Source organism: Bos mutus, chromosome 19, assembly GCF_027580195.1.
Source record: "Bos mutus isolate GX-2022 chromosome 19, NWIPB_WYAK_1.1, whole genome shotgun sequence".
Taxonomy (NCBI): Eukaryota; Metazoa; Chordata; class Mammalia; order Artiodactyla; family Bovidae; genus Bos; species Bos mutus.
Genome location: NC_091635.1, coordinates 48,059,701 through 48,084,511, shown reverse-complemented (window position 1 = coordinate 48,084,511; position 24,811 = coordinate 48,059,701). Strand labels below are relative to the sequence as shown.

Below are 24,811 nucleotides of genomic sequence, written 5' to 3'. Positions count from 1 at the left end.
TGTCCTAGAACGCAGGTCAGCAAACAGTGGTCTGCAGGCCAAAGCGGCCTGTTTTTGTGTGAACTATGAGCTCAGAATGGTTTTTATATCCTTAAGTGGTTTTTAAAAAGAAAAAGAGTATTATGTGATACACAAAAATCACAGGAAATTCAAATTTTAATCCCCACCACAGCCATGTCCATTTGTTCACACCTGGTCCATGGCTGCTTTTGCTCTCCAAAGGCAGAGCTGAGCAGCTGCGCCTGAGACAGCATGGCCTGAAAAGCCTGAAACAGTCACCATCTGGCTCTTTACAGAAAGTGTGCCAGCCTCAACACTAGAGTTCCTTTTTGAGGGGCTGCGCTGGGTCTTCGTTGCTACATGTGGGCCTTCTCTAGCAGCAGCGAGTGGGGCTCCTCTCTAGTTGTGTTACATGGGCTTCTTCGCTTGTTGTGGTACCTGGGCTCTAGGTACACGGGCTTCAGTAGTTGCAGCGTGTGGGCTCAGTAGTTGGGGTGCTTGGGCTTAGTTGCTTCGAGGAGCCCATGCGGGATCTACCCCAACCAGGATCGAACCCGTGTCCCCTGTATTGACAGGCAGATTCTTAACCACTGGACCACTGAACCACCAGGGAAGTTCTATAGCAGAGTTCTTATGAACAGCTAGGATGATAACCAGGATTGAATGTGTTTGACTTTATTTTGGGGCTAGATTTCAAATATACACACATATATTATGGTATATACATATATATGCTTTTTTCCCCTCCCCATCCATGTTTGATATTGTGGTTTCCTATCGAGCAGTTAGCTTCAAACCTTGCACAGCTCCCTGCCTGTTTCTGCACCCTTGGCGCTTAATTCTCTCCCAGTTTTTGTCAGTTTCCATCAAACCTTCAACAAACAGACTCCAAAGACACTTCTCCCATAACCTGCAGGCAGGGGCAATGTGCTTGCAGGCAGCTTCCTTCCACCTTAGGACCCCACGGGAGGCAGCAAGGAGTCCTTGAATTCCCTAAGGGTCCTTCAGGGGGATTAGGCAGGCAGGTAGGGCTGCTCCAGCGATAGGACTCCAGTATCTGCTCGGCCCCTTTGTGACGAGGCTGGAGCCCCACTGGCCCGGGCAGCCGGGCTTCTTTGTATGCAGACCAGGGCTGGCCCGCTATCAGGGGGAGGCTGCCAGCAGAATGCTCTGAAGGCTGGGCCTCTTAATCTCATTAATATCCTGATTGTCTTCCCCAATCTAGTGGCAGCCGATGGGGTGGTACCCGCAAGATAAAATGACCTTTGAATTCAACAGATAAAATGGCAGTCAGATAAAGTCCCTACAAGGAGAACACTGGAGCCCTGGCCACCCCGGAACTCCACATCTCTATAAACATGTTTTCTAAAATAGCAGACGACTCAAGGCAGGGTTTGCTTCTCTTCTGAACAAAAAGAAGCTTCTGCTGAGGGACAATGGGGCTTCTTTTCTATGGGGAGGTTTGCTGCTGCGGAGATGAATATTTTTACAACTGCCCTCATAAACCCCCTCAGCTTGTCTGCTGCCCTGGGAGTGGGTGGGACTCCAGAGGTGAGCCGAGGTGGTGCTCGCACTGTCTCCACAGCCCCATTAAGTTGTTAAGGCATTTAGTGCCCCAGACAGTGCCGACTGCAAGGGCAGTTCAACTCTCCACCCAGATGGGGATGGGGTGGTGGAAGAGGGGGCTTTAATTTCTTCCCTGGGCAGGGCACAGAATCCACCTTGGTCAGGGGCAACAGTTGCGCGGGTTGGGGGTGGAATAAGCCAGGGAAGCCGCCAAATTGCCAGACTGGGAGACCCCACCCTTAAAGCCCCTTTGTCATTCAAAGAGGAATAGTAAGAATGTGGGAGAAGAAGGAACTGTGGGAGGATCCTGTGTGTTGCTTTCCATGCTTGAAAGTGCTCAGCATCTGCGTAATGCAAAGAGAAAGTCGGGTGTATCCCTTCAAAACCAGTCTCTGCCGCTTATGAACTCTATGTGCATGCATGCTCAGTCACTCAGTTGTGTTTGACTCTTTGCGATCCTGTGGACTGTAGCCTGTCAGGCCCCCCTGTCCATGGGATTCTCCAGGCAAGAATACTGGAGTGGGTTGCCATTTCATCTTTCAGGAGATTTTTCCCCACCCAGGGATTGAACCTGTGTCTACTGCGTCTCCTGAATTGCAGGCAGATTGTTTACCACTGAGCCACTGGGGAAGTTGGACAAAATACTTGCATTCTAAACACCTCACCTTCCTTGATTATAAAATGGGGTAAGGATATAGACAGTGTCTATCCTACGAAGTTGTGAGGATTCAATAAGATGATGCAAATATCAGCCCAGGGCCTGGTATCCAGGAAGGGCTCAATCAGTATTAGCTGATTATTCAAAGTTACTCACAACCCTGCCACTGGGCACTTTTGAGATTTCCTTGGATTCTGTAGATTTCACTGTTAGGGAAAGTCAGAGTGACCACATGGATGTCCTGACTCAGGATCTGGTTAGTCTAAGACCCAGGGTTAGATTTCTGCAGGCAAGTTAGAGATGTAACAGGGGATGAGGGAGAGGCGGGAGGCAGGATTCTCTGGTTCTCCAGCTCTGATCTGACTTTGGTGGGGCGGGGGTGATCGGGGGGCGGGACAAGGACAGCCCTGGGCTAGGAGAGGGAGGAATAGCATTTGCAGGGAGGGAGGAGCAAGCAGCCACAGAAATACACGCCTCTGTAATAGTAGTGGCCCACCGGCTTAGTTGCCCCACGGCATGTGGGATCTTCCCAGATCAGGGATCGAACCCGTGTCTCCTACGTTGGCAGGTAGCTTCTTTACCCCTGAGCCACCAGGGAACTATTGAGCCTGTGCTCTGAAGCCTGGGAGTTGCAATTACTCAAGCCTGTGCATCCTTGCTCTGGGACAAGAGAAGTCCTTGCATCACAACTAGAAAATAGCTCCTGCTTGCCTTAATCAGAGAAAACCCACACAGCAACAAAGACCCTGCACTGCCAAAAATGAAGAAGTAAAATGGTAACAAAACAACAACACAAAAGAAAGACACCTCTCCTCTTGGGTAAAGAGGCTTTGGGGCTCAGGGCATCCAAAGGTTATCCTGCGAGGCTCCTTCTTGCCTCTGGGACTCCCTTTATTTCCAGGAGAATGAGCCTCTACCTCCTTGAAAGGTGATACAGAAGATCAGGTGTTGGGTGAGTGAAGGCTGATGGAGACCTCTGCCCCTCCCTTGGTGTTGCAAGGAGGCCAAGAGACCTTGCTGGAGGCAGCTGGGCGAGTTTGCCACAGTCAGGAGGGGACAGTACACAAGGCCACCAGAGATGATGTAGCCGATCCCAGGGCTTGAGCCAAGGCTGGCCCAGCTTCCATCCCACGCCAACTTCCTCCTCCTCCTCGGGCGGATCAATACAGGCACCAGTCTCCAACCAGTCCGCTTCCTCACCACAGCCCTGCTCTCTGACCTTTGGGGGGCCTTTCCCTTGATTCTGCTCCAGAATGGAGGTCGGAGCCATCACTCCGGGCCTGCTCAATGGCCTCAGAATGGGCTGTCACAGGGCCTATAACCGGGGACAGCTCCTGCTGGCGAGAGCTGGGATGGGGGGCTGCAGATAAAGGCCTTCCCGGCTGAAGATAAATGGCTGCTGGCAGCCGGCTACAGTAACTCCAGGCCCCCAAGCAGAGCAAACAAAGGGTGCCCCTGTGACACTCCCTGGAAAGATGAAGGCCCATCAGAGGCAGCCAGGCTTGTTCAAAGCCCCAACTTAATTGTCAATTAAGCATGCATGAGGGACACAAAGCCATGACAACCCTGGGCTGCATGCTGGCGTGTGATTGTAAAGCCGGGAGGGGCAACGCTGAAAACAGCTGATTCTGCTGACCATGTGTTTGTAGGGCACCTTGTAACCAATCAGCCGCTGACAGAGGCAAAGGGCTCCTCCTGCCACTCCTATTGTGCCGGACATTCCAGGGCCAGGGTCACGCTGTGGTCACCATGGGCAGGTGGGGCCACAGCGCTGTCAGCGTGGCCAGGAGGGCGGGGGCTCAGGTACAGAACAGATGCTCTCCTCCCCAGGGAGAAGGGTCAAGGGAAGATGCGTCTCGAGGTGCCTCCTGTCCTCCTGGCTCGAGGATTGGGATTTGGAGGGGAAAGAGGGGAGAAGGTGGGGGCTTGGGGATGGGGACTTTGTCTTGGGGATGGGGACTCGCAACTCAAGTTGTGAGTCTTGAGCCTGGATGTTCGTTTCTCCTTGGCCACTGTAGAGCTCTTTTCTGCATCCAGGTATGTTTGGGGCTTGGTTAGAGACCATACCTTGGTTGCAGGGACCATGATGGGAAGTAAGCATATCATGAGGAATGCAGACCAAAACTTCCCCAAGCGCTGGGCTTCAGCCTGTCATCTGGGTGGCCCTGGGCACACTTCCCAGGAGACAGTCACAGCTCATGTGCTGCCCACCCTGGGAGCTGATGACGGGGACACTTCCTGGGGTGTAGCATCCTATACCCCAGCCTCAGGGCCAGAACATTTCACTGTCTCTTAGCAATAAGGCCCCAATCTGTGAAACTGAAAAGGAAATAGATTCCTGCTGCCTGTCACAAAAGAGGCTTGAAAAGCTATGGCAGAAAAGCTACGACCAACCTAGACAGCATATTAAAAAGCAGAGACGTTATTTTGCCAACAAAGGTCCTACACTCAAAGCTATGGTTTTTCCAGTAGTCATGTATGGGTGTGAGAGTTGGACTATAAAGAAAGCTGAACATCAATTCTAAAGAAGAATTGATGGTTTTGAACTGTGGTGTTGGAGAAGACTCTTGAGAGTCCCTTGGACTGCAAGGAGATCCAACCAGTCAATCCTAAAGGAGATCAGTCCTGAATATTCATTGGAAGGACTGATGCTGAAGCTGAAACTCCAGTACTTTGGCCACCTGATGCGAAGAACTGACTCATTGGAAAAGACCCTGATGCTGGGAAAGATTGAAGGTGGGAGGAGAAGGGGATGACAAAGGATGAGATGGTTGGATGGCATCACTGACTTGATAGACATGAGTTTGAGCAAGCTCTGTGAGTTGGTGATGAACAGGGAAGCCTCCTGTGCTACAGCCCATGGGGTCACAGAATTGGACACGGCTGAGCAATTGAACTGAACTGACTCTTGCCATGACCACTTGTTTAGCTTTCTGTGATAATGATAAAGTGAAAGTGAAAGTGAAGTCACTCAGTTGTGTCCGACTCTTTGTGACCCCATAGACTGTAGCCTACCAGGCTCCTCTGTCCATGGGATTTTCCAGGCAATAATACTGGAGTGGATTGCCATTTCCTTCTCCAGGGGATCTTCCCAACCCAGGGCTTGAACTCGAGTCTCCCGCATTGTAGACAGAAGCTTTACTGTCTGAGCCACCAGGGAAGTCCGATAACGACAATGGTGACAGTAATTATGGTTTGGGCTTTCCTGGTGGGTCAGTGATAAAGAATCCTCCTGCCAATGCAGGAGATGTGGGTTCGATCCCTGGGTTGGGAAGATGCCCTGGAGAAGGAAATGGCAACCCACTCCAGTATTCTTGCCTGGGAAATCCCATGAACAGAGGAGCCTGGCGGGCTACAGTCCATGGGGTCGCAAAAGAGTCAGACACAACAGCGACTAACAACAACAAAACAGTTATGGTTTACTGGGAAAGATGCTGTTCACACAGTCTCTCATTGAATTCTCACGTGGACCGCAGGTTCTAGGTACCCTATCTCCATTTCACAGACAGGAAACTCAGAAAGAAATTCTATGAACTGGCCGCGCTGCAGGTTATGGGGGTTAGAACCAGGATTCAAAACTAAGTCCAGAGAATCAGTCCCTGGTGGGTGTGGACCATCGTGATGAACTGAGTTAAAATTCAGGCAGAGAGAAAGGTAGGCACTAAAAATATACAGTGGCCCATAATTATTGTTCCATAAATAGCAGGTCCTCCCTACAAAGGGGCACAAAACTCTCAAAGATAAACTTGATCCCTGGCAGTTCTCCACGCCAGCCTCCCAACTAGCCCAGAGGCCCCCAGGGGCAGGGGCGTGTGTCTTACTCATCACTAGCTTGGTGCCCGCACTCAGCCTGTCTGTGCTGTAGGGAGGCACAGGGTGGGATTCTACAGCCCTGGGTTCTAGTCCTTGTTCCACTACCATCACCTTGGGGAACTCTGCAAAGTTACTACCTTTTCCTGGGCCTCAATTTCCTTCTTCCGAGTACCTCCCAGTTCTAACATTTCCTGATATGTAACACGGTCTCAACTTCCGGGGACTCCGGAGAATCCACGTCCAGTGGAACGTGCCTTCTGAGGCCGATCGATCGGTGGTGTCTTGGCTGTGCTGCCCGGCCCTCTGCCCAGGCCCTAGTACCTGCTCTGGCCCCTCCAGCCCCGCCTCTCTGGGTCTCCTGCCACTATACAGAATGCCTAAGCCGACGACCCCGTGGTGACCTCACCACAACCCCAGCTTGTCAGAAAGCCACTGGGCCTTTGTTTGGCTTGCAGGCTCCCTGACTTTGGTGTGGAGATCACAGGTCCCAGCACAATGGCCATTGTCTTCTCAATAACGCCCCTTGCCCCAGCCACGCCCCCCGCAGCTCTCAGCTCCAGCTCTGTGGATTACTACCGCAGAGGGGCTGCATTACTTTGCCATCGGGCCAGTGATCATCTGCAGGCTTCTCTGCCTCTCAGGAGTGACCCCAACTTTCTTCCTATGTGGCTGAGCTCTTCCCTTCGGTGGCAACAGCACCCAGAAAAGCACCCCTCCCTGGCCCAGGCTTCACGCTGGACAGAGACCCCTGAGGAGGTCATGCCTGCGGTGTGGGGGGTGGGGGCACAGTGCAGAATGGATGCTTGCAGATGGATCAGGTCGGGGCTCCGAGCCAGTGCCCCTGGCACTCAGGTCAGGTCCCCGGTCTCAGGCCTCTCCCAGCAGAAGGGCAACCAGCTGGTGAGGGTGCAGAGCAGTTTAGAACCATCCCCAGAGTTGGAAGTGGCACTCGACTCCGTCTGCAAACCCCTCCCCGAGCAGGCAGTAGACCGTACACGCTCTGTCTACACCGGCACCACACCAACCTCAGTAAACTCATCACACTGGGAAGAAGCCAGCTTTCCCAGAAGGACCCACGTGGCCCTCAGCACATGGGGGTGGTCTCCCACCAGGAAGGAAGGTGTGGGATTCTGTCCTGACAAGCCCACGCCCCAGAACAGGGGCATCCTCACCCAGGCGGGCGGGGCCTGGCACACACAGCACACAGTAGGTACTCAGCCGATTTTGACCAACTCATCACTGCCAAGGTTTCATGTGACCAACCCTACCCTAACTCTGGGAGCGCACAGATGTCCCCAAGCAGAGGGGTCCTTGCCCAGAGGCCCCTGGACGACTCCTACTGTAGCTGGACAGAGCCCTGGGGATGCACATGAACGGGCGACCCCTCTGCCGGCGGTGTGGACCCGGCACACCGACAAGACAGGCTGCTCCATCTCATCCGGCGGCGGCCCTGACCTGCTGAGTCAGCAGCATCCCCCCCGCCCCCCCGCCCCAACACCCACACTCACACAGAAGAAAAGAGCCTAGAGAAGAATGGGGAGCAGGGCTCCCTGGAGGCTGAGCAAGGATGCAGAGGAAATCTGACCATGGCTACATGCAACTCTCATGAGAACTGTTCAGCAGAAGAAGGAAGTCAGCCCTAGGACCGTCCCAAAGCATTTCCTTTTCTGAGACATCATGAGACCCCTGGGGGAAAAGCCAGAAGGTCAGGTTGCCAAGCGGTGGGGCTGGGCCCTGCTTACCTGGCAGCTTGTTTGGAGGGGAGGTGCTGGGCTGGTGGTGGGGAGCCATGGGAGAGCAGGGTGTTCAGGCCATGCGTCTGGCTGGAGCTGTAGGCGTCCATGGCCAGCTTCTGCCGGAACGCCTCCTCCTTCCTGCGGTTTGCGAACCAGTTGTAGACGCGGACCTCAGTGACCAGGTTGGAGCCCAGGCCGTGGGCTTTGGAGGGCGAGACGCCTCGCTGCAAACATTCTGCCCTGAGAATAGGAGAGAGGGGAGACGGTAAGTGAGGGTGGTCGGTGGGGAGGCCCCCTGGCATTTGGCCCCAGGTACACGACAGCGGGGGGCTTCCCTGGTGGCTCAGTGGTCAAAGAATCCGCCTGTCAGATAGGAGACTCAGGTTCAATCTCTGGGTCAGGAAGATCCCTGGGAGAAGGGAATGACAAGTCACTCTAGTATTACTGCCTGGGAAATCCCATGCACAGAGGAGCCTAGCGAGGTAACATACAGTCCATGGGGTCACAAAGAGTTGGACACGAGTGAGTGACTGAGCACATATGCATACTATCATGGAGCGGGGGGTGGGTGATGGCAAGGAGTGTGAAGCGTTCAAGGATAGAGTATTGGAAGCCTGAGAAATGGCCAGCCTGGGTAGTTATCTGATGAGATGGCTGGATGGCTGGAGCAGTGTGGAACACAGGTTCTGAGCAGGCTCACTGCCCCAGAAGTCTGGGGCTTAGCCTTTGGTGTGGCTCCTGAACAAGAGAGGAAGGTGAGGGACAGGCATCTCAGGCGGAAGGTCCAGGTGAGCCTCCTGACACCGTATGTGACTATTTTTCCTGTCCTACAAAAGACCATTTCGTTTGCTGGCCTAGTCTGAGCCCCTCCATAGCACTCTGAACGGACTTCTGGTCTTCCAGGGTTTGGACACCCCACAAAGGTGCCATGGAAGCCAGATCCCTTAGTCACATAATAGGAATTCCTTCCAAAGGGCAGGCTGGGTGAGGTATAAATGAGGACACAGCAGAGACAGCTGGTCTCCAGTCATCATCGCTGAGGAAACCCCAGGGCCAGTCGTGAGAGAGATTCTTAGACACCACTGGATACTGGGGGGCTTCCCTCTCATCAGTGGGGGCCAGAGCACAGCTGAGGACTCTGTGACACATCTGGGCAGATGGTTTCATCTCCCCAGGCCCCTGCCAGACTTCCCTAGCTGCATCATCTCCCTGCCAGAGCTGGTCCAGCCCAGAGACAGAGAGAACACACAGGTCTTAGCCAAAGCAAAGAGCAGATTTTTTAAAAAGTGAAGGTTGGAATCAGAGCAGATGGGGCAAGAATGAAGCTAAAGGATATATAGAGGATTTTCTAATAGTTTTCTTTAAAATGTGACAGCCTGGGTGGGAGGGGATTTGGGGGAGAATGGATACACATATATATGCGTGGCTGAGTCCCTTCACTGTTCACCTAAACCATCACAACGTTGTTTGTTAATCGGCTATACCCCAATACAAAATAAAAGCTTAAAAAAAATGCCATGTCATTAAAAACAAATGAACTCTACAAAAACAACTCTAATCAGTGTGGGCAGAGTGGAGGGAATTCTGACCAATTCTTGCTCTCTTGCTAAGTTTCCCTTTGAACCAACATTTGGTCTCGTCCAAAGCCAGTCTATGGCTAAGGAATAGCTTTCCCTTGGTCTGTAGGGGGATCAAACGCACGATTCTCCCTTCATTGGCATATTTTAGACCATCATTCTCCATCATTCCCTGGGATAACAGTTCACAGGGCTATGCCACAGAAAGACATCCCCTGGTTAACAATCAGTTCAGCAAAGTGAAGTGTGTTTCTTGACTGCAGGACTTCTCAGAGCCTTTAATATAGGAATGCACGTTGTGACCCCCTAAGAGAAAGTTACGCAGATGATGGTTCTTAGACTGATTTATTAATGACTTGAAATGAGGGTTCTGCGGGACACACTTTGCGAAAGCCCGATTTAGCCACATTTAGCTGGATAAGTGGGCTTCCCTGGTGGCTCAGACGGTAAGGAATCCGCCTGCAATGTGGGAGACCTGGGTTCAATCCCTGGGTTGGGAAGATCCCCTAGAGGAGTGCATGCCAACCCACTCCAGTATTCTTGCCTGGAGATTCCCCATGAATAGAGGAGCTTGGCGGGCTATGGTCCACGGGGTGGCAAAGAGTCGGACACGATTGAGCGACTCAGCACAGCACCACTAGCGTCTCAACCTTCCAGGACCGAGGGGTGGAGCTCAGGCCCCTGTGCTCGCCCGCCTGCTCTGGGGGAGCTTCCGGTGGCGTTACCTGTTACACTCCTCCACTAAGGCCTCCCTCTCTTCCTTGCTGGGGTTCTTTTGCCGGTCGTAGGCCTGGTACAAGATTTGCTGGGACGCGGGCCCCCATTTGAACCGGTTGCGACGCATCTTCTTGTTGGTGGGCTCAGAGCAGGCGTCATCGGACTGCCCAGGCCCCTGGCTCTGTTGACTGAACTCTGGAAAGAGAAACAGCAGCTGATCCTGACTGCTTTTGTCTGTCAAATTTCCAGAACTCTGGACTGTCTGGTTGAATTCTGAAAAGAGAAAGGAGTAGATTTGATAGGGTCTGTAGCCTTCACTCAGCAGGTAGACAGACAGACAGACAGACAGATCAATGGACAAAAATACCTTTATGTCTCTCCCCTGAGCTTTGGGGGTCTGCTGTTAACTATAGGTGGGAATACAGGGGTGGGGGCAGGCTCACCCCAGGCCCCTCACTGCTCATTTCTGTTGGCTCCACCAAAACCAACCCCTTTCCTTTCTTTGGAGGAGCTCAAACGTGGCTGACCATTGTTCTCAGGACAATTTATTATTACTATTATTTCATTGGCTCACTGGCTCTCAGACATGAAGCAACACTCTGAATCCTGAAGTCTTGTGTTTTGATGTCAAGGAGATGAGTTCCACCAAGTCTCAGGTCTAGAGGGAAAAATGCTAAAAGGTACAGCTTGCACTTAGACAAAATGTTCAGAGGCTGAAAATAGCTCTCTCTACTCATAGATCCTAGGGATCCACATTATGTTATGCTCTTTGAAAAACCGCAAACCCCAAACCTTTTGACTACTGCTTTGAAATAAATATAACTGGACCTTTGTATTGGAAAAAGAAGCAGCAGCTCTTTAGAGCTCAATCATCTCAAAGGCAATGATGTGTGTGTGTGTTCAGGGGTCCATTTATGAGGAGAACAGCCCAAGAGGGAAAGGTCTTACACACCTGCCCACACATTTGAAAGATGGGAAGTGCAAGAGATGGCAAACTCAGGACTTTCTTAAGAATGGTGTTTTAAGAATTGGAGACAAGTAAATATAGATGGTATGGAGCCCCCTGACAGTCCAATTCCCAGGACCCAGGCATATCATGACCCTCAATATATTTTGATTGAATGAATGAAAGATGACAAATCACCCAGTGGTGATCCCCTAGCCTCTGTGGCTGCAATGAGATTTGATATTTACTCATGAAAGAGGCAGCCTCCTTGTTCTCTTCCTTACATCTGCATGAAGCAGAGTTCATCATGGTATTAACTCCATTTTACAGATGACCAAGCAGAGAGGCCAAGCACCCTGCTGAGCAAGAACCCAAAACAGATTCATTTCCTAACTCCTGGTCCCCGTGTTCTGGACCTTGATGTTTTTCTTTCTTGGTTCCTGGAGTCCTTTCTGCACGTCTCAGAAAACTCTCAAGGTCCAAAGTCAGGCCACAGCTTGAATCCTCTGCATAACACCCTAGCGTGCGGCCTTCCACCTACCTACCTCCAGCAATAGGGAACTTGCTAAGATCTAAAGATCCGTTTCCATTTTGGCCCATCAAGTAGTGGTGGGTCCCTAACAAGCCTAGACCCCGGATACAAGTAGTGCTGGCCTTTGTTTAATTAGTTGTTGATCAGCCGAGTTAACGAGCTGTGTCCTTGGTAGACAGACAGAACATGTCACTGGAACCCTTGATTGGGGCCCCATCCACTTTGGAAGACTCTCAGGCCACTTTGGGCTCTGTTTTCACTGGTTCCCAATAATTCCTTTAGATACCTAAGAGTGTCTCTGCCACATCTACTAGCAGGAAGTCACTGACTCCATGGGATAATGAGGGTCCCAGCCAAGTTCTGCAATTCCTGGTCCCTTGGCTTCTCTGCCTGTGGAATGGGCCTGGTGAGGACTTAAGGGCCCTAAAGAGTCTTTTAGAACATATGCCTCTGGTCAGGATGATGGTGACGACAATGATGGTCATCCAAATTCCCAGGGAAGTTCTACTTTTCAAAGTGCTTTTACAATTCCTGTATTATTTGGTCTTCACAGCAGCCATCTAAGTGCAGGGAGTTTGGGACAATCAGAGCGGGGAGAAGGAAGTCCCCTGCTCAGTGGATGTATGTCTCAGTGTCTCCTCTCCTCCCTGTGGTCCTGTGGAGTTGTCGTGAATAACAGCCAAAGCCACTACAGATAATCGCAAGGACCCAGGATCAATACAAGGTTCCTCATTTGATGTGAAGAGATAACCTGTCATCACAGTGAACGTGTAATGAACCATTTCTACAGTGAGGTTATTATACAAAGTCCTCCAAATGTATCCCTTCAACTAACTCTCACACCTCTCTTAGAAGAATTGTTATCTCCATGAAGAAATTTGCGGTTCAGACCCATTAGAGGCATGGGCAGGAGCCAGGATGTGAACCTAGCCTGTAGACACTGAACTCACAACCCTTGATGGTGATGCCCCATATACATCACCTCTCACTAAAAACAAACCCAAAGCACACACCCAGAAAACCTTCCAACTGGCCTTGGATGCAGGTCACAGAACCTACTCCTGAAGTTCTGCCTGTGGTGGGTGTGAGATGCACTCACAGCTGCCCACAGGGTAGGGGCCGCCTCTGGCTGTTGGCTGCCCTTTTTGAAGAACCAGACTCCCACACATTCTCCACCCACCACCAACTCTCCCCTACTTCTTTCCAGATTAATGGCAGGAGGGCAGGGGGGTGGTGCACAGAAAATGTTTGTTGCCCATAAAAATTAACTTGGAGAAGATGGCATCAGTAACTTCTTTATAGGCTCAAGAGCCAGTCTGGACAAGGAGATTCTATCTGTGAAGATAGGCTCATGAATATTACCACTTATTACTTTTAGCTTCTTATGAAAATTTGTTATCATGTGTGTTTTTTATTCTCCCGATTTTCTCTTACTACTTGTCACTTGTCCACTTGTGTCCTTCTTTTATTCACCTCTCTTCCTATTTTTTATCCGGTGCTAGTATATCTTGTATTTAACCTTCAAGAATTGGTTCAAATGACACCTCCTCCAGGAAGCCCTCCAAGATGTCTCTAGGCAATTTAGCAATTCCTCTGGCTGTCCCTTGCGTACACTTTTATAACAGCTTTTAGAAAGCTGTCATTATTTATTCAAACATCTCATCTTCCTCACTAGGTTGTAAGTCCCTGGAGAAAAGAACCTGTGTATCTCACAGGCCAGCAAGTGCTTGGCACCTCATGCTGCTGCTGCTGCTAAGTCGCTTCAGTTGTGTCTGACTCTGTGGTGCCCATATAATATTTACAGAATGAAGGGATGCTTCTTAAGCTTTCTGTCTCATGGGACTTTAAAACAATAATAACAATAATTGAAAAATCCTTTGCAGAGATGGTCATACATTTTTGCAAAATGTCATTCTCAAGCATCTTGAGAACCTTTCTGGGACTTCTATCTTTTAGAAGTTTTTGGTTGATCTTTCCTGCCTCCATCTTTCTGAGGGAAATCCCACAGAACACAGAGAGGCAACTCAAATGGGAGATGATGCCTGAGGCTTGGATTGGAGTGAAAGCGCATCCCACGGGTTCTCTGGCCTTTGGGAGACTATGGCTCCTGAAGATTTTTCTTGGGCTTTACAGGAATTACAGAGAGTTGCTTCATGTCAGACACACAAATTCTTAAAGACATAGTCACCATGGATGGTGGATCATCACAGAGTTTAAAAGGGGTCTCTTCCTCTCACTGTGCTTCTTATAACCTACTTATCTAACCACCAGGGAAGCTCCAACTTATCTAATGCTCCCAGCAAAAGAGCAAATCACTGCAATATAAGGTGAACCCCTAACCCTTTCCTTGCATTTTGAAGGCCTTTCCAGCCCATGGACATTGAGACAATAAATACTGAAACCATCACTTCAGGGCAGTGTGTGACAGAAAACAAGAGTGATTTTTAAAAGTAGTCCTCTAGTAAGAGGGGAAAAACTCAGCCCAGAAAGTGGTGGAAACTCATATCTGAACAAAGACAGAGAAGCCCACAGCCCAGAGGAGAGTATGTGGGAAGAGCGAAAACTTACATAAAATTTTCCTAGAAAAAGGGCTGGATTGAAATAATCAAAATATAATGTAAAAGTACACTTTTCCTAAAATAAAAACACTAGGTCACTGATACTCTTATCATTCAAATGCAGTTCAAACTTCCCTAGCCTTCCAAACAAAAATCTCTCAGGGTTATTGCGTGGAAGAAACCTTGGGACAGAAAGGAAATTTGGGAAAGACAATGGGAAGGATATGAATTCGTCACTCAGAGTTGCAGATGCAGATGCTTTTACTGAGTCCTGCCTTAGCCAGAAGCAGATTCTTCCTCTGACAGGCTCACCAGCTGGGGTCTCAAAGCTCTACCAACTTTGGTAAATGTGAGTAAGCATCTTAAGTTGCTTCAGAACTCAGTTGTACCCGTCCCCCACCCCATCCTCCCAAACAACAGGGTCAAGTTCCTAACATATCTATAGGTACGAATGCCTTCTGTTTTTTATACTCTTCAAGAGAGAAGGAAAATAATAATAACAGTGATCAATATTATTGATTGCTACTAAATGTCTTCCTTGGAAAGTCTGATCCATGGTCATGGATCAAGGCGAGAAGATGCTTGGCTTACTTTGGGTTCAATATTCTGCTGTTACCTACTTGGTTTCAAAGAGAAAGATGTTGCAAGCAGGGACCAAAACATTCAAGGTGTGCTACACACACCGATGGGCTTGTCAAATCGACTGGCTAGGGACTAGGGCATCTCGGGAGAAGAAAATGACATAAGCCAACTCATTGCAGGGCATCAAATCCACCTGACAGCTTCCTTATAGTTGCCAAGTGCCACGCAGACCTTGTTGATGAGAAGGAAACTGAGGCATCGCACAGGGGTCAGAGTTAGGGCAAAGGTCAGTCTTGGCTGAGGCAGAGGCCGGTTGAAAGCACTTACGTCGGAGGATCTCCCGCTGCTTTCGGACGTACCAGGTGTACAGGGCGGCGCGCTTCTGGGTCTTCATGGGGGTGCCTTTGTTGAGATGTTGGGAGAGGTGTGATTGGTTCAGGCCGGTGACATCCACTACTTCCCTTTGAGGGATGTTGTGCTGTTGCATGTAGCCTTTGATCATTTTGGCAGCCCTCCACGGGTCCTCGCTAGACAGATTAAGCAGAGGGTTAGGATGCTGGTGGAAGAGGTCGGGGACAAATATCCTCTTTCTAGAGGTTTTCCTTAAACTCTGTGCAAAACTCTGACCTTCCCCTATTTCTCCTCCTGCCCAAGTAACATCCTGGGGAGAGAGGCGAGGCCGAAATAGAGCCTGGACAAAAGAGGGGATGAAAGCTCCTATATAGTGCACTCCATCCCTTTCAACTGAGATCGGGAGAATAAAGAGGAAGATGATTTCCTTGCTTCAGTAATAGGAAAGCAAGCCCAGCACTCTCTCTCTCTGGAAGCAGAAAGAAAAGTTCCTGGGTGTTTCTTTTTGTTTTTGTTTTACGTTTTTGTTTGTTTGTTTGTTTTGCTTTCCTGCACTTTCCTGGAATGTGAGAGATTTTAAAGGAAGAGCAGAGGTGTCATTCGCTTGTGACTAGGCTGGTTGATCCCCATGATAGGAGGTAGCATCTCTAGATTCACCTGGACTTCTTCCACATCACCTCCCTTTGGGATGGGCGTCTCCACTTGTTGCGTAAAAAATGGCAGTAAAACATAAGTGACCACCTCCGGAGAAGCAAGGAGGACGTCTTAGCCAAATGTTAAACAGTTTTCAGAGTTTCAGAAAACTTTTAAGAAATGATGTTCCTCTCCTGGGGGGCTGAGGAATCACTGCACTGACGTGAGGCAAATAAAATTAAAACAAAAAATTCTTCACAGCCCTGCCTCCCAAATAAGACCACACAGACAGACGGATAATTTCAATTTCTGAATAAGATGTGAATGATTCCAAATGCCACTCTCTTTCTATATTCTTACATGTCTCCTTGGATAGGGTAAGAGTGTCGGGAAGTTAATCTTTCTCATAAATTTCAAGCTTGGGGTAAGAACTTAAACTTTTCATTTAAGTTCATTTCATTCATAAACACAGGTAATGGAAAAAAACTTCTTTAGAACACTGTATTAGTGCCTCTTAATTTATTCCAAACGTTTTCAACGTTGCCAATATCTTTTCTTGCTTATTGAAAAGTGAGCAATCTAATTGAAAACAAAAATTAAGAGAAGAGTGCACAATATAGAACAAAGATATTCATGAAACAATAGATCCATATATATTATTTGTTTAAGGCAGCTACATCATTAACTTAAAAAACCCCAGCATCCCCTTACAGTTGATGTATATAATAGCCTGATAAAACATGAAAAAAATGAAGGGAATAATTAGGTTCAGAGGTAACAATAAGCAAAATTTCAGAGGGCAAAACAGAGGGCAAAAAACCAGATATAGGTGAAGATGAAATAAGTGATTTATTTCTAGATGATGTCTATGTCAACATGACAATCACCTTTGTGTCATGAATTTTTTTAACCTAGTAATTAAACAGATTTTTGTAAGCATTTGAAAAATTGGGATTATTTTAGCAAGTCTTTGATATTAAATTTATGAGAACACAAGTTTTGATAGAGATGTTTTTGATAAATGAAAACTCAAAATTACATATAGCTTAATATCTCAAGTATTTATAAAGGTACTTCCAAGTAATACAACAATATTTAAGTAAAAACAGGAACAAAAAATGAGGAACTGCGTCCATTTCAAATATGGATAATTCACCTTGAGTAAGAGGAAAGTAATGTAACATTTTGAACATGCCCGTGTAAACATTAGCACTCATTTTAGAAGTTTATTTCTGCTAAATACTTGCACAGTATTTTTAGAGTAAAAAAACACCTTCAACAGATATCAACAACAGCTTCCAAAGTTAGACAAAGTATTTGGGTTTTTAAAGGTAATGCTGCTTCGACAGATTCTTTAACATTTTTGGTTTTGTTTAAATTTTTTACTAGTATTTATTTTGTGTGTTTAAGAAACCTAACTGAAATAGTGTAATATTCCGAGAGCAAATAATTCCGTGGAAAAAGTGAATTAGCTTAACGACTGAAAAGGTTTAAAACAAAAAACAAAAGGCCAGGGAAACCATATAAATGATAGCAAATCTTTCAGCCCGCATTAAAGCCTGGGGATAAGATGGCGTAGTTACACCTTTATAGCTCTGACCACAGAATTCTCATGGATTCACCGGGAAGGGCCCCAAGAGTCGGTTACGTTTTGAAATTTAAAAATACAGCCAGTGATCTGGGGTTCGCAAGCCGGGTAAACACACAGATCGGGAGAAGGGCGCCCGGCATTGTCCTCAGGGCGCAGGTGTCAAGCGCCCGACCTCGGCGCCCGCCTCGTCGGCCCAGCACGCTCCTTTCCAAACAATGCCACGAACCGAGAGGCCCTGGACCCCGGCTCCGATCGCCGCGATTTCTTCGTTAAGAAGCCTCCCCCGGGGCTTCTTGGGGAGCAACCAACTTTCCAACTTTTCACCGCGCGCGCCAGCCTAGAGCCGGGGCCGGAACCGGCAGCGCGCAGCCCCGACCCGCTTTCCCCGTCTCTCTCTTTTTGGAGATGGAAAGAGCGGCCAGCCGCTCCCCAGAGTGACTTGTCCTGTTCTTTTCTTTCCGCCTTAGCGGAGCAGTGTGGACCAAAAGGGGAGTGCGCGCCTCTGGCGTGTAGCAGCCAACTGCGCAGTGACCTGGGGACCGCTAGCGATTTCTTGAAAAATTACTTTAATCAAGTCTGACCACTCCTGAAGGTGGGGGAGGGAAGTTAGCAGCCGCTGGGGAAAGGAGGAGAAACCTTAGGGCCCGGCCTGTGTGTTCCCCACCCCCGCCCCCCGTGGGGGTCTTGGGCCCTCTAGCCTGGCTCTCCGCCCCCTGGAGCCCGGAGCTCTGCGCAGCGAAGAGCGCTGAGGTCCGGAGCCCAGGGCCGGGCCTGGCTCTGTGCCCTCCCGGCCTGCGGTGTCGGCGACCTCCGGGGCAGCCCGGGTCAGGCGCGGGGCGCGGGGCGGCGCGGGAGCTCTCCTGGGAGGGCCGGGCAGCCCGGTGCGTGTGTGCTGGGAGCTGCGAACAGCCTCGCGAGTCCGCTTTCTCCTTTCCTTCCCTCTCGAAGCCGCGTTTACAACTTCACCAATGAATAACCCGCCTCTCCGTTCAACCTAATCACGACTTTTTGTGTATCTTTCTGTTGATGATTTATAGAAATAAATTAATAACACCCTAACTCCACGTGCTTCAGTTTATATTACATCTTTGCCACGTCTAACCCGGCGCGGGGCTGGGTGCCGAGGGACGCCCCAGGTTCTTCTTCCAAAACCCCGCTGGAAGGCGGGTGCCTGCAGCCAGGCGGATGGGCCTAGGCCCCGCGGGCCCCGGTGCCCGGCGGCCGGACATCGGCGGTTCCTCCCGGCCCGGGGTCAATCTCCGGCCCGCCCCGGCGCCCCAGCCGCTCTTCTGACCCCTCTCACCTTCCTGCACCCCTAGCCCGGGCGGGGGAGAAACCGCCGCCAAGGGGGCAACCCGCCAGGCAAGAAAGAACCTCAAACCCTACGAACTAACTGTAGCAACAGACTTTCGGGAAGTTAGAAAAAAAAAAAAAAATCTAGAAATTCCCCTGATTGTTTTGCTAGAGAGTAAGCCGCCGGGTCCCCAGGTAGCAAATTCAAATGCAAGGTCATAACGCATCCCAAACGGCCACTGCGGGCGGGTGACCCGGGTTGCCCCGGTCCTGGGCGCGACTCCGGTCCTGGCCTTGCCTGGGGACTGCGGCGCTGAGGGTCTGAGGCCAAACGAGGGTCTCGGTCCCAGAGTAGCCTGGCTGGGAGCGACATGCGGTCTAAGGGAACCGCTCGGCTCCTTGGATAATTAGTAACAAGCTGTCAAAGCCCTAGGCCGCTCAGAAAGGCTTAGCAAACCACCCGGGGCCGGGAGACAGACGGCCGGGCAACCGGCCTGCCTGGATTCCTCGGGGACGCCGGGGTGTCAGCGGCGAGATCCGGGAACGCCCTCCTTTCTCCCACCAAATCCACCGCAAACCCAAGGCTTGAACGCACTGATCCCTCGCTTGCTAGAGACGCGGTTTCATTGCCCCTTGCGAGTCCACTCCAACCCGACAACGTGCAAGCATTTCCTTTCGCAGATCTAAACGGGCTTTGGGGATTCCAGATAACCTCGGGGACTTGCGCGGGCGCTGCAGACGAGAGCGCCCATCGGAGAAGGCACCCCCCAGATCCCTGCCCCGGAGCCCCCGGTCCCTCTGTGGAGAGCCGCAGGACGCGGCTCCACAGGCCGGTTCCGCAGATGCGGCTCCCCGGGAGAACTGCTTGTGGCCTGGGGTTGCTGCGGGCCTGGAGCCTCCGCACCGGCGAATTGCCGAGGTTTCACTGCGCCCATTCGCACCTTCGGCCGCGTGGGCAACGGCTCTGCAAGCTCGGTTCTCCCAGGCCGAACCCCAACACAGCCGGGAGGGCCCCGCCGGTCCCGGGCGCTGGGCTGGGCAGGAATTCACGAAGTTTCGGGGCTCGGGCCGTCCGATTGAGGGGCTGGGAGGGGTCCAGGTGTTGGAAGAGAAGCGGAGCGCCCCCCCGGGGACTTCTCTGGTGGAAACCAGGCTTGGCAACAGCAGTCGGGGGCCGTGTGGCTCAGCCACGGGGCCCAGGGCTCCGGGTGTTCAGGCGCACCCCTCCGCACCTCGGCCCGCGCCTACCTGAGCATCCGGTCCACCTCCGCCCGCTGCTCCGCCGCCTCTTCGGTGTTGAGCGCTTGCAGCTCCTTGAGGATGGGAGGGGTGTCATAGTCGTCCCCGTCTTCGGAGCCCTCGTCTCCGGACAGGCGGCCCTTGGCGTGGCCGTTCGTCAGAGTGTGGAAGACCGGCTTGGTGTCCGGCTCGGCCCCGCTCCCAGGGGACAGGGGCAGCGTCTCCAGCTTTACCCCGAAACTCGGGGACGGCAGCAACTCCTCCAAGGCCTGGATCAACACCTCCTTGGTGACCCCGGAGCTCAGCAGGGCGCTCAGGAGTTCTTGCTGGAGCGACGTGAGCTTGGACACCATTTTCCAAGGACAGAGAAAGAAGGGGTGAGGGGGCGGGCGGGTGGGTGCGAGAGAGGAGGGTGGAGGGGAGTTTCACAAGCGAACCCCAAGTCCAGGAACCCCCCCCACCCTTCAGCCTCCAGACACCTGTTACTCCCAGGGGTCCCGGAGTCTCCTCCGAGAGGAGTCAGAAAACTTCTAACTTGCCATGATCGCCACCATTAGGCCATATAAGATATGCAAATTAGCGGGGAGGGCCCGGCTTTCGGCAAGATGCAAATGGTCGGCGGCGTGGGGTGGGGGTGGGGGGCGCGGGGGGAGGGGAACCGAGAGAGTGAGAGTGTGAGAGGCAGACCCGAGAGCCCGAGACCCGAGCCGGGAGCCGGGATGCTAGGGTCCAGGGTATTCACGCCGGGGGTCTGAAGATATTCGTGTACCGCTTCCGTCTATCAGCCAAACTTCAGCTGACCTTTGGACTCGTTAAACGAGTAGCTTGCAGCCTGATGTGCAAGGCGCCGGGACTTTTCCACCCGCTGTGGGTCCGGCTTTAAGTCCGGAGAGAAGGAGAAACTGCGCTCGGGGGCTCAGGTGGGCTGGAGGAAGCTGGGGTGCTCTTGGGAGAAGCAGACGGAGGAGGGGTACTCTCGCACGCGTCCCGACCAACCTGCAAGCGGTGGGCCCGGAGAGCCGGGCCGGCGGAGGAAGAAACTGACCGCAGGGAAGTGGACGCGGAGACCTGGGGAAAGAGGGGCGTGTTGGGCGGGAGTGAGTGTGGAATGCAGGGTGGGTGGCGGGCACTGAGTTCTACCTGGGTTACCGCTCTGCCGACCCCAGGCCTTCGGGCGCCGGGGCTGGCGGCTTGGATTTACAGAACTGTCGGTCCCAGAGCGTAGGCCAGCGGGAAGGAGGCCGGGAGAACCCTTGGGAAGAGGAGGCGCCGACTAACTGGGTGCAGCGGGGCCGCACCGGCACCCAGCCCGGCCAAGCCGCGGGGAGCTGGGCGTCCGGGCCCCCGGGCTTCAAAACCCAGAATATCAAAGCGCGCGTTCGGGGCAAAACTGGGATTGAGGGGCCTCCTTTCTGCCAGTGAAAGTTGGCTGGGCAGGTGAAGCCGCACGTCTTCTGGGCGCACTGATTTCTGGTTTATTCGCAGCTCCAGGACACAGCGGTTCCCAGGGCCAGAGACTGATCTCTGTGGACGCGAGGTCAAGGCGGCGGTGGCTGGCGACTCCCACGCCAAGTTGGGAAGGGGCCGACCAAGCCAGCGAGGGACAGAAGTGATTGTTCACGCCGGCCCGGCCCAGGAAGGAAGGCGGGAACCTCTCAGCGCTATCGGAGTTCACGGAGGCGCTCAGAGGCGAGGAAGAAGGCAGGAGGTGCGCCCCGACTCCAGGCTGCCCTGGACCTGCAGAAGATCCAGGGTAGCGGGGGCTTTTTAGGACCCATGGCTCACAGTCCCGTAGTTCCTGGGGCAGAGGACACCTCCTTCCCCTCTCTAAGCCTCAGGTTCATCACCTAAGAAATACTGAAACCTAAAGCCCAGAGGATGCGGCATTGTGTACACTGAGTGAGCCCACCTGTGAAACCCTGTATTCCAGGAACAGTGTTCACACTTTTCTGAGAAGGCAGGCAGTCGGTTCCTAGTAGTAAAATCTAGCCCTAGGGAGGTTCAGGATTCTCAGAACCAGGCAAATTCAGCGCTGGGCGTGGGGGGGACTGGGAGCTTAGGGACAAACATTCAGAATGAGCAGGGCATTTGCAAAGGAGCTTCTAAGCAAAGTCTCCCCACTTTCCCACCTTTTAAAGACAGGAGGAAGAGGGGAATTTCAGCAGGAGTAGGAGTGGGAATGCGGAGGGTCATCAGATCTGTCTGCTTGGTTCAGGTACCAGGGCTGAAGCCCAGATGTTGTTGATCCAAGTCAGGCTGCTAAGGAGCCTGTCGTTGTTATTTAGTCCCTAAGTCATGCCCTACTCTTTTGCGATCCCATGGACAGTGGCCCTGCCAGGCTTCTCTGTCCATGGGATTTCCCAGGCAAGAATACTGGAGTGGGTAGCCATTTCCTTCTCCAGGGGATTTTTTCCCGACTCAGGGATGGAACCCATGTCTGCTGCATTGGCAGGAGGATTCTTTACCACTGAGCCACCAGGGAAGCCCCGCTAAGGACCTAGGTTGACTTTTTAAATTACAGGGTTTGCTCTGTACTCCTGGACCACCCACGAGAAAGGGGTGGTTGTGTGCACGGAGCTCTGGGTGACCTTTACAGCATCTCAGTGTCTTTCCCCGAGAAAGGGGTAAGAAGTTCATAGAAACGAGGGCTCTTCATTTCACCTTATTGTCTTGGAGTTTGTTGTGACATATGGCACCTCCTTGCCCCTCACAGTTCAGCCCAATGGGAGAACATTTTTTGCCTCCCCAGCTTCCCTCAGCAGGGATAATGAAGTGTTCAGAGTAAATGTCCCTGGAGAACAATCGCTTTTTCTCTGTCCCTCACTTGCTATCATGATAGAAGCAGTCAAGTGTAATGAAGATCAGTTTCTGTGTTTAGCTGGGAAAACCCATTAAAAAACCAGCCATCACTTCCCTTTTAACAACAAAGCTTTGATTTGTAGTTCCGACTGCTGTGTGCCCAGTCTGACTCTCAAGCTTCCTTATCTCTCAAAATTCAGGTGTCAGCAAACCCATTCTTCCCCCCTACCCCAGCCAATGGAAACACACAGAACGTTGCCCAGAGCACAGGGAAATTTCCTATGCATGTCCAGGTAATCTGGCTAGTCAAAGTCAGCAGCTTCCTGTAACTCTCTTGCTCAGGTATCGGTATATACTACCTGATGCAATATGGGTGCTCACCAAGTAACTGCAGCTATAGATCTGTGGGCAGACCCATTATCTATCTCTTCATATGGAAATTTAGAAAGAAAAAGTGGAAGGATCCCAGCAGAGGGTCCTTAGGGATGTGGGTCACAAACACTCACCAAATGAATTATCTCAAAAAGCACTTTGGTTAGGCTTCCTCCGAACAGAGGAAGCCAGAACATAAGTGAAATACTCTTGTTTATGCTTCACAAAGGATAAAGTAATGATGGACTAAGACAGTAGCCCCATTTTAAAGAACTGGGAAAAGACGATGTAGGACGTTTTAAAGAGGTGGCTTGGAGCTCCTGTAATAAGTTAAAGAAGGGTTGAGATTGGGGCTCAGGATTTTTGAGTAGGGCTTTAGGATGAAAGAGAAAGGGCTCCAGTTTTACTGTGTTGGGAGATGGGAAGTTGAAAGAGGGCATTCTGCTGTGATTCCACAGCAGAGAATAGAGAACAGATGTTGGCATCAAACAGACCTAAATGTGGGTTCTGCAATCTACTTAACCAGCTGTGCAACTTGGATAAGCTTGCGTTGCATAAGCGTCTGAGCCTCAGTTTCCTTAGGTGGAAAATGATCCTAATACTCTACTGGGTTTTTGTGACGGTGAAAAAATAATGAGTTGGTAACTGCAGGTTCAAGTGTCTGACATGTTTAGAAAGAGACAACCCATCATGAAAACATGCAAAGAAGTAAGGCAGCTGGTCTTCTGGGGCTCTTTTATTCCCGGCTTTTGTTTTTCTTTTTTGAGTTACTGAATTTAAGGAGAACAGATTAGGTTCTTCTACTCAAACAATGAATCCACTCTTTCACATCCCAAGATTTTTCTATGGGGAAATGTAGTCCCTGATCCAAGATAATTTAAAATCCAGTTGGCTCACTAGTCTATGAAAGTTTTCTGGGCACCGTCTTGGAAGTTTCACAGAAGGGCACTTGTGGTTCCCATGGCCTCAGTCTCCCCCGTAACTTCACAGCCCAGGTGACCCTGCTTTCTGAGCTTGTGCACAGTCTTCTTCCTACTTTCCATGGTTCCCCTGATTTGCTTACAGCTGGGGGAACCCAGTCCTCTCTGTTCTCTGATGCTCCCCTCTCCACATTGATTCGGGAGAGTCTCTAGAAAGCCTCACAATGAAAGCATCTCTAGAGTTAAGCATGAATACCACCCTATCCTAGTCTGAAAGTGGTTGGAAGCCTTATTGTTAAGAGAGCAGCGTTGCAGCCTAGAGAGCATTCTAGACTGTGTCATTAGAGCCTGAGTTCCCATCTCTGGATACAAAACTCTTTTCCGGGTAACTCTTCACCTCCCCCAAAAGGCTTGGCTGGGCACCTTCTCTGATTCTGCTTTTGAAAGATGGCCATTTAAGTTCCCTGTTTTTTCCATGATTTGAAATTCCAGAATGACCACGTTGTCCATTTCCAGACTTTTGGGCAGATGATACATGAGCTCAGGCTGGAATTCTGAGTAGTACTAGAAATGGGACACCATGGAAAGTAAACTCCAAGAAGATGGAGACCGTCTCATGACTTACTCTTCAATGTCCGGAGAGGTGTCTGATCCATAAAACATGCTCAATAAAACCTTGTTGAATAAATGAGCAAGTAATCATTCCTCCACAATACCACTAAGAGTGATTTTTGTGTCCTTATTTATACTTGATTTTTCTAGTTGTCAGCAAGGAAGTAGTAGTCTAAATACCTTTCCCAGACCCAAATGGGTATATCATGTGTGACTCCATTTATATAAAGTTAAAAAGCAGGAAAAACTAATCCATGGTGATAGAGGTTAAATTTGAGGCTACTTGGGACTTCTCTGGTGGTCCAGTGGTTAAATC

General features: G+C 50.9%; 1 protein-coding gene and 1 long non-coding RNA gene across 3 annotated transcripts in view; one reads left to right on the top strand and one right to left on the bottom strand.

The window, feature by feature from the left end:
- HNF1B (HNF1 homeobox B) overlaps positions 1 to 20,334 on the bottom strand; it is a 62,032-nt gene extending 41,698 nt beyond the window's left edge. The window contains 5 exon segments of the mRNA XM_005888170.3: positions 7,780 to 7,823; positions 7,825 to 8,013; positions 10,076 to 10,340; positions 15,013 to 15,212; positions 19,802 to 20,334. Coding sequence (XP_005888232.2) covers positions 7,780 to 7,823; positions 7,825 to 8,013; positions 10,076 to 10,340; positions 15,013 to 15,212; positions 19,802 to 20,145 — 1,042 coding nt within the window. The 5' untranslated portion in view covers positions 20,146 to 20,334.
- On the top strand, positions 19,991 to 24,598 carry LOC138992145 (uncharacterized). Of its 2 annotated transcripts, XR_011468058.1 has the most exons (3): positions 19,991 to 20,128; positions 20,578 to 20,712; positions 21,278 to 24,598. It is a non-coding gene; the product is annotated as an uncharacterized lncRNA (long non-coding RNA). The 2 variants fall into 2 exon arrangements; XR_011468057.1 differs by lacking the exon at positions 19,991 to 20,128 and having other exon boundaries at positions 20,455 to 20,712.
- Positions 24,599 to 24,811: the final 213 nt, after the last annotated feature.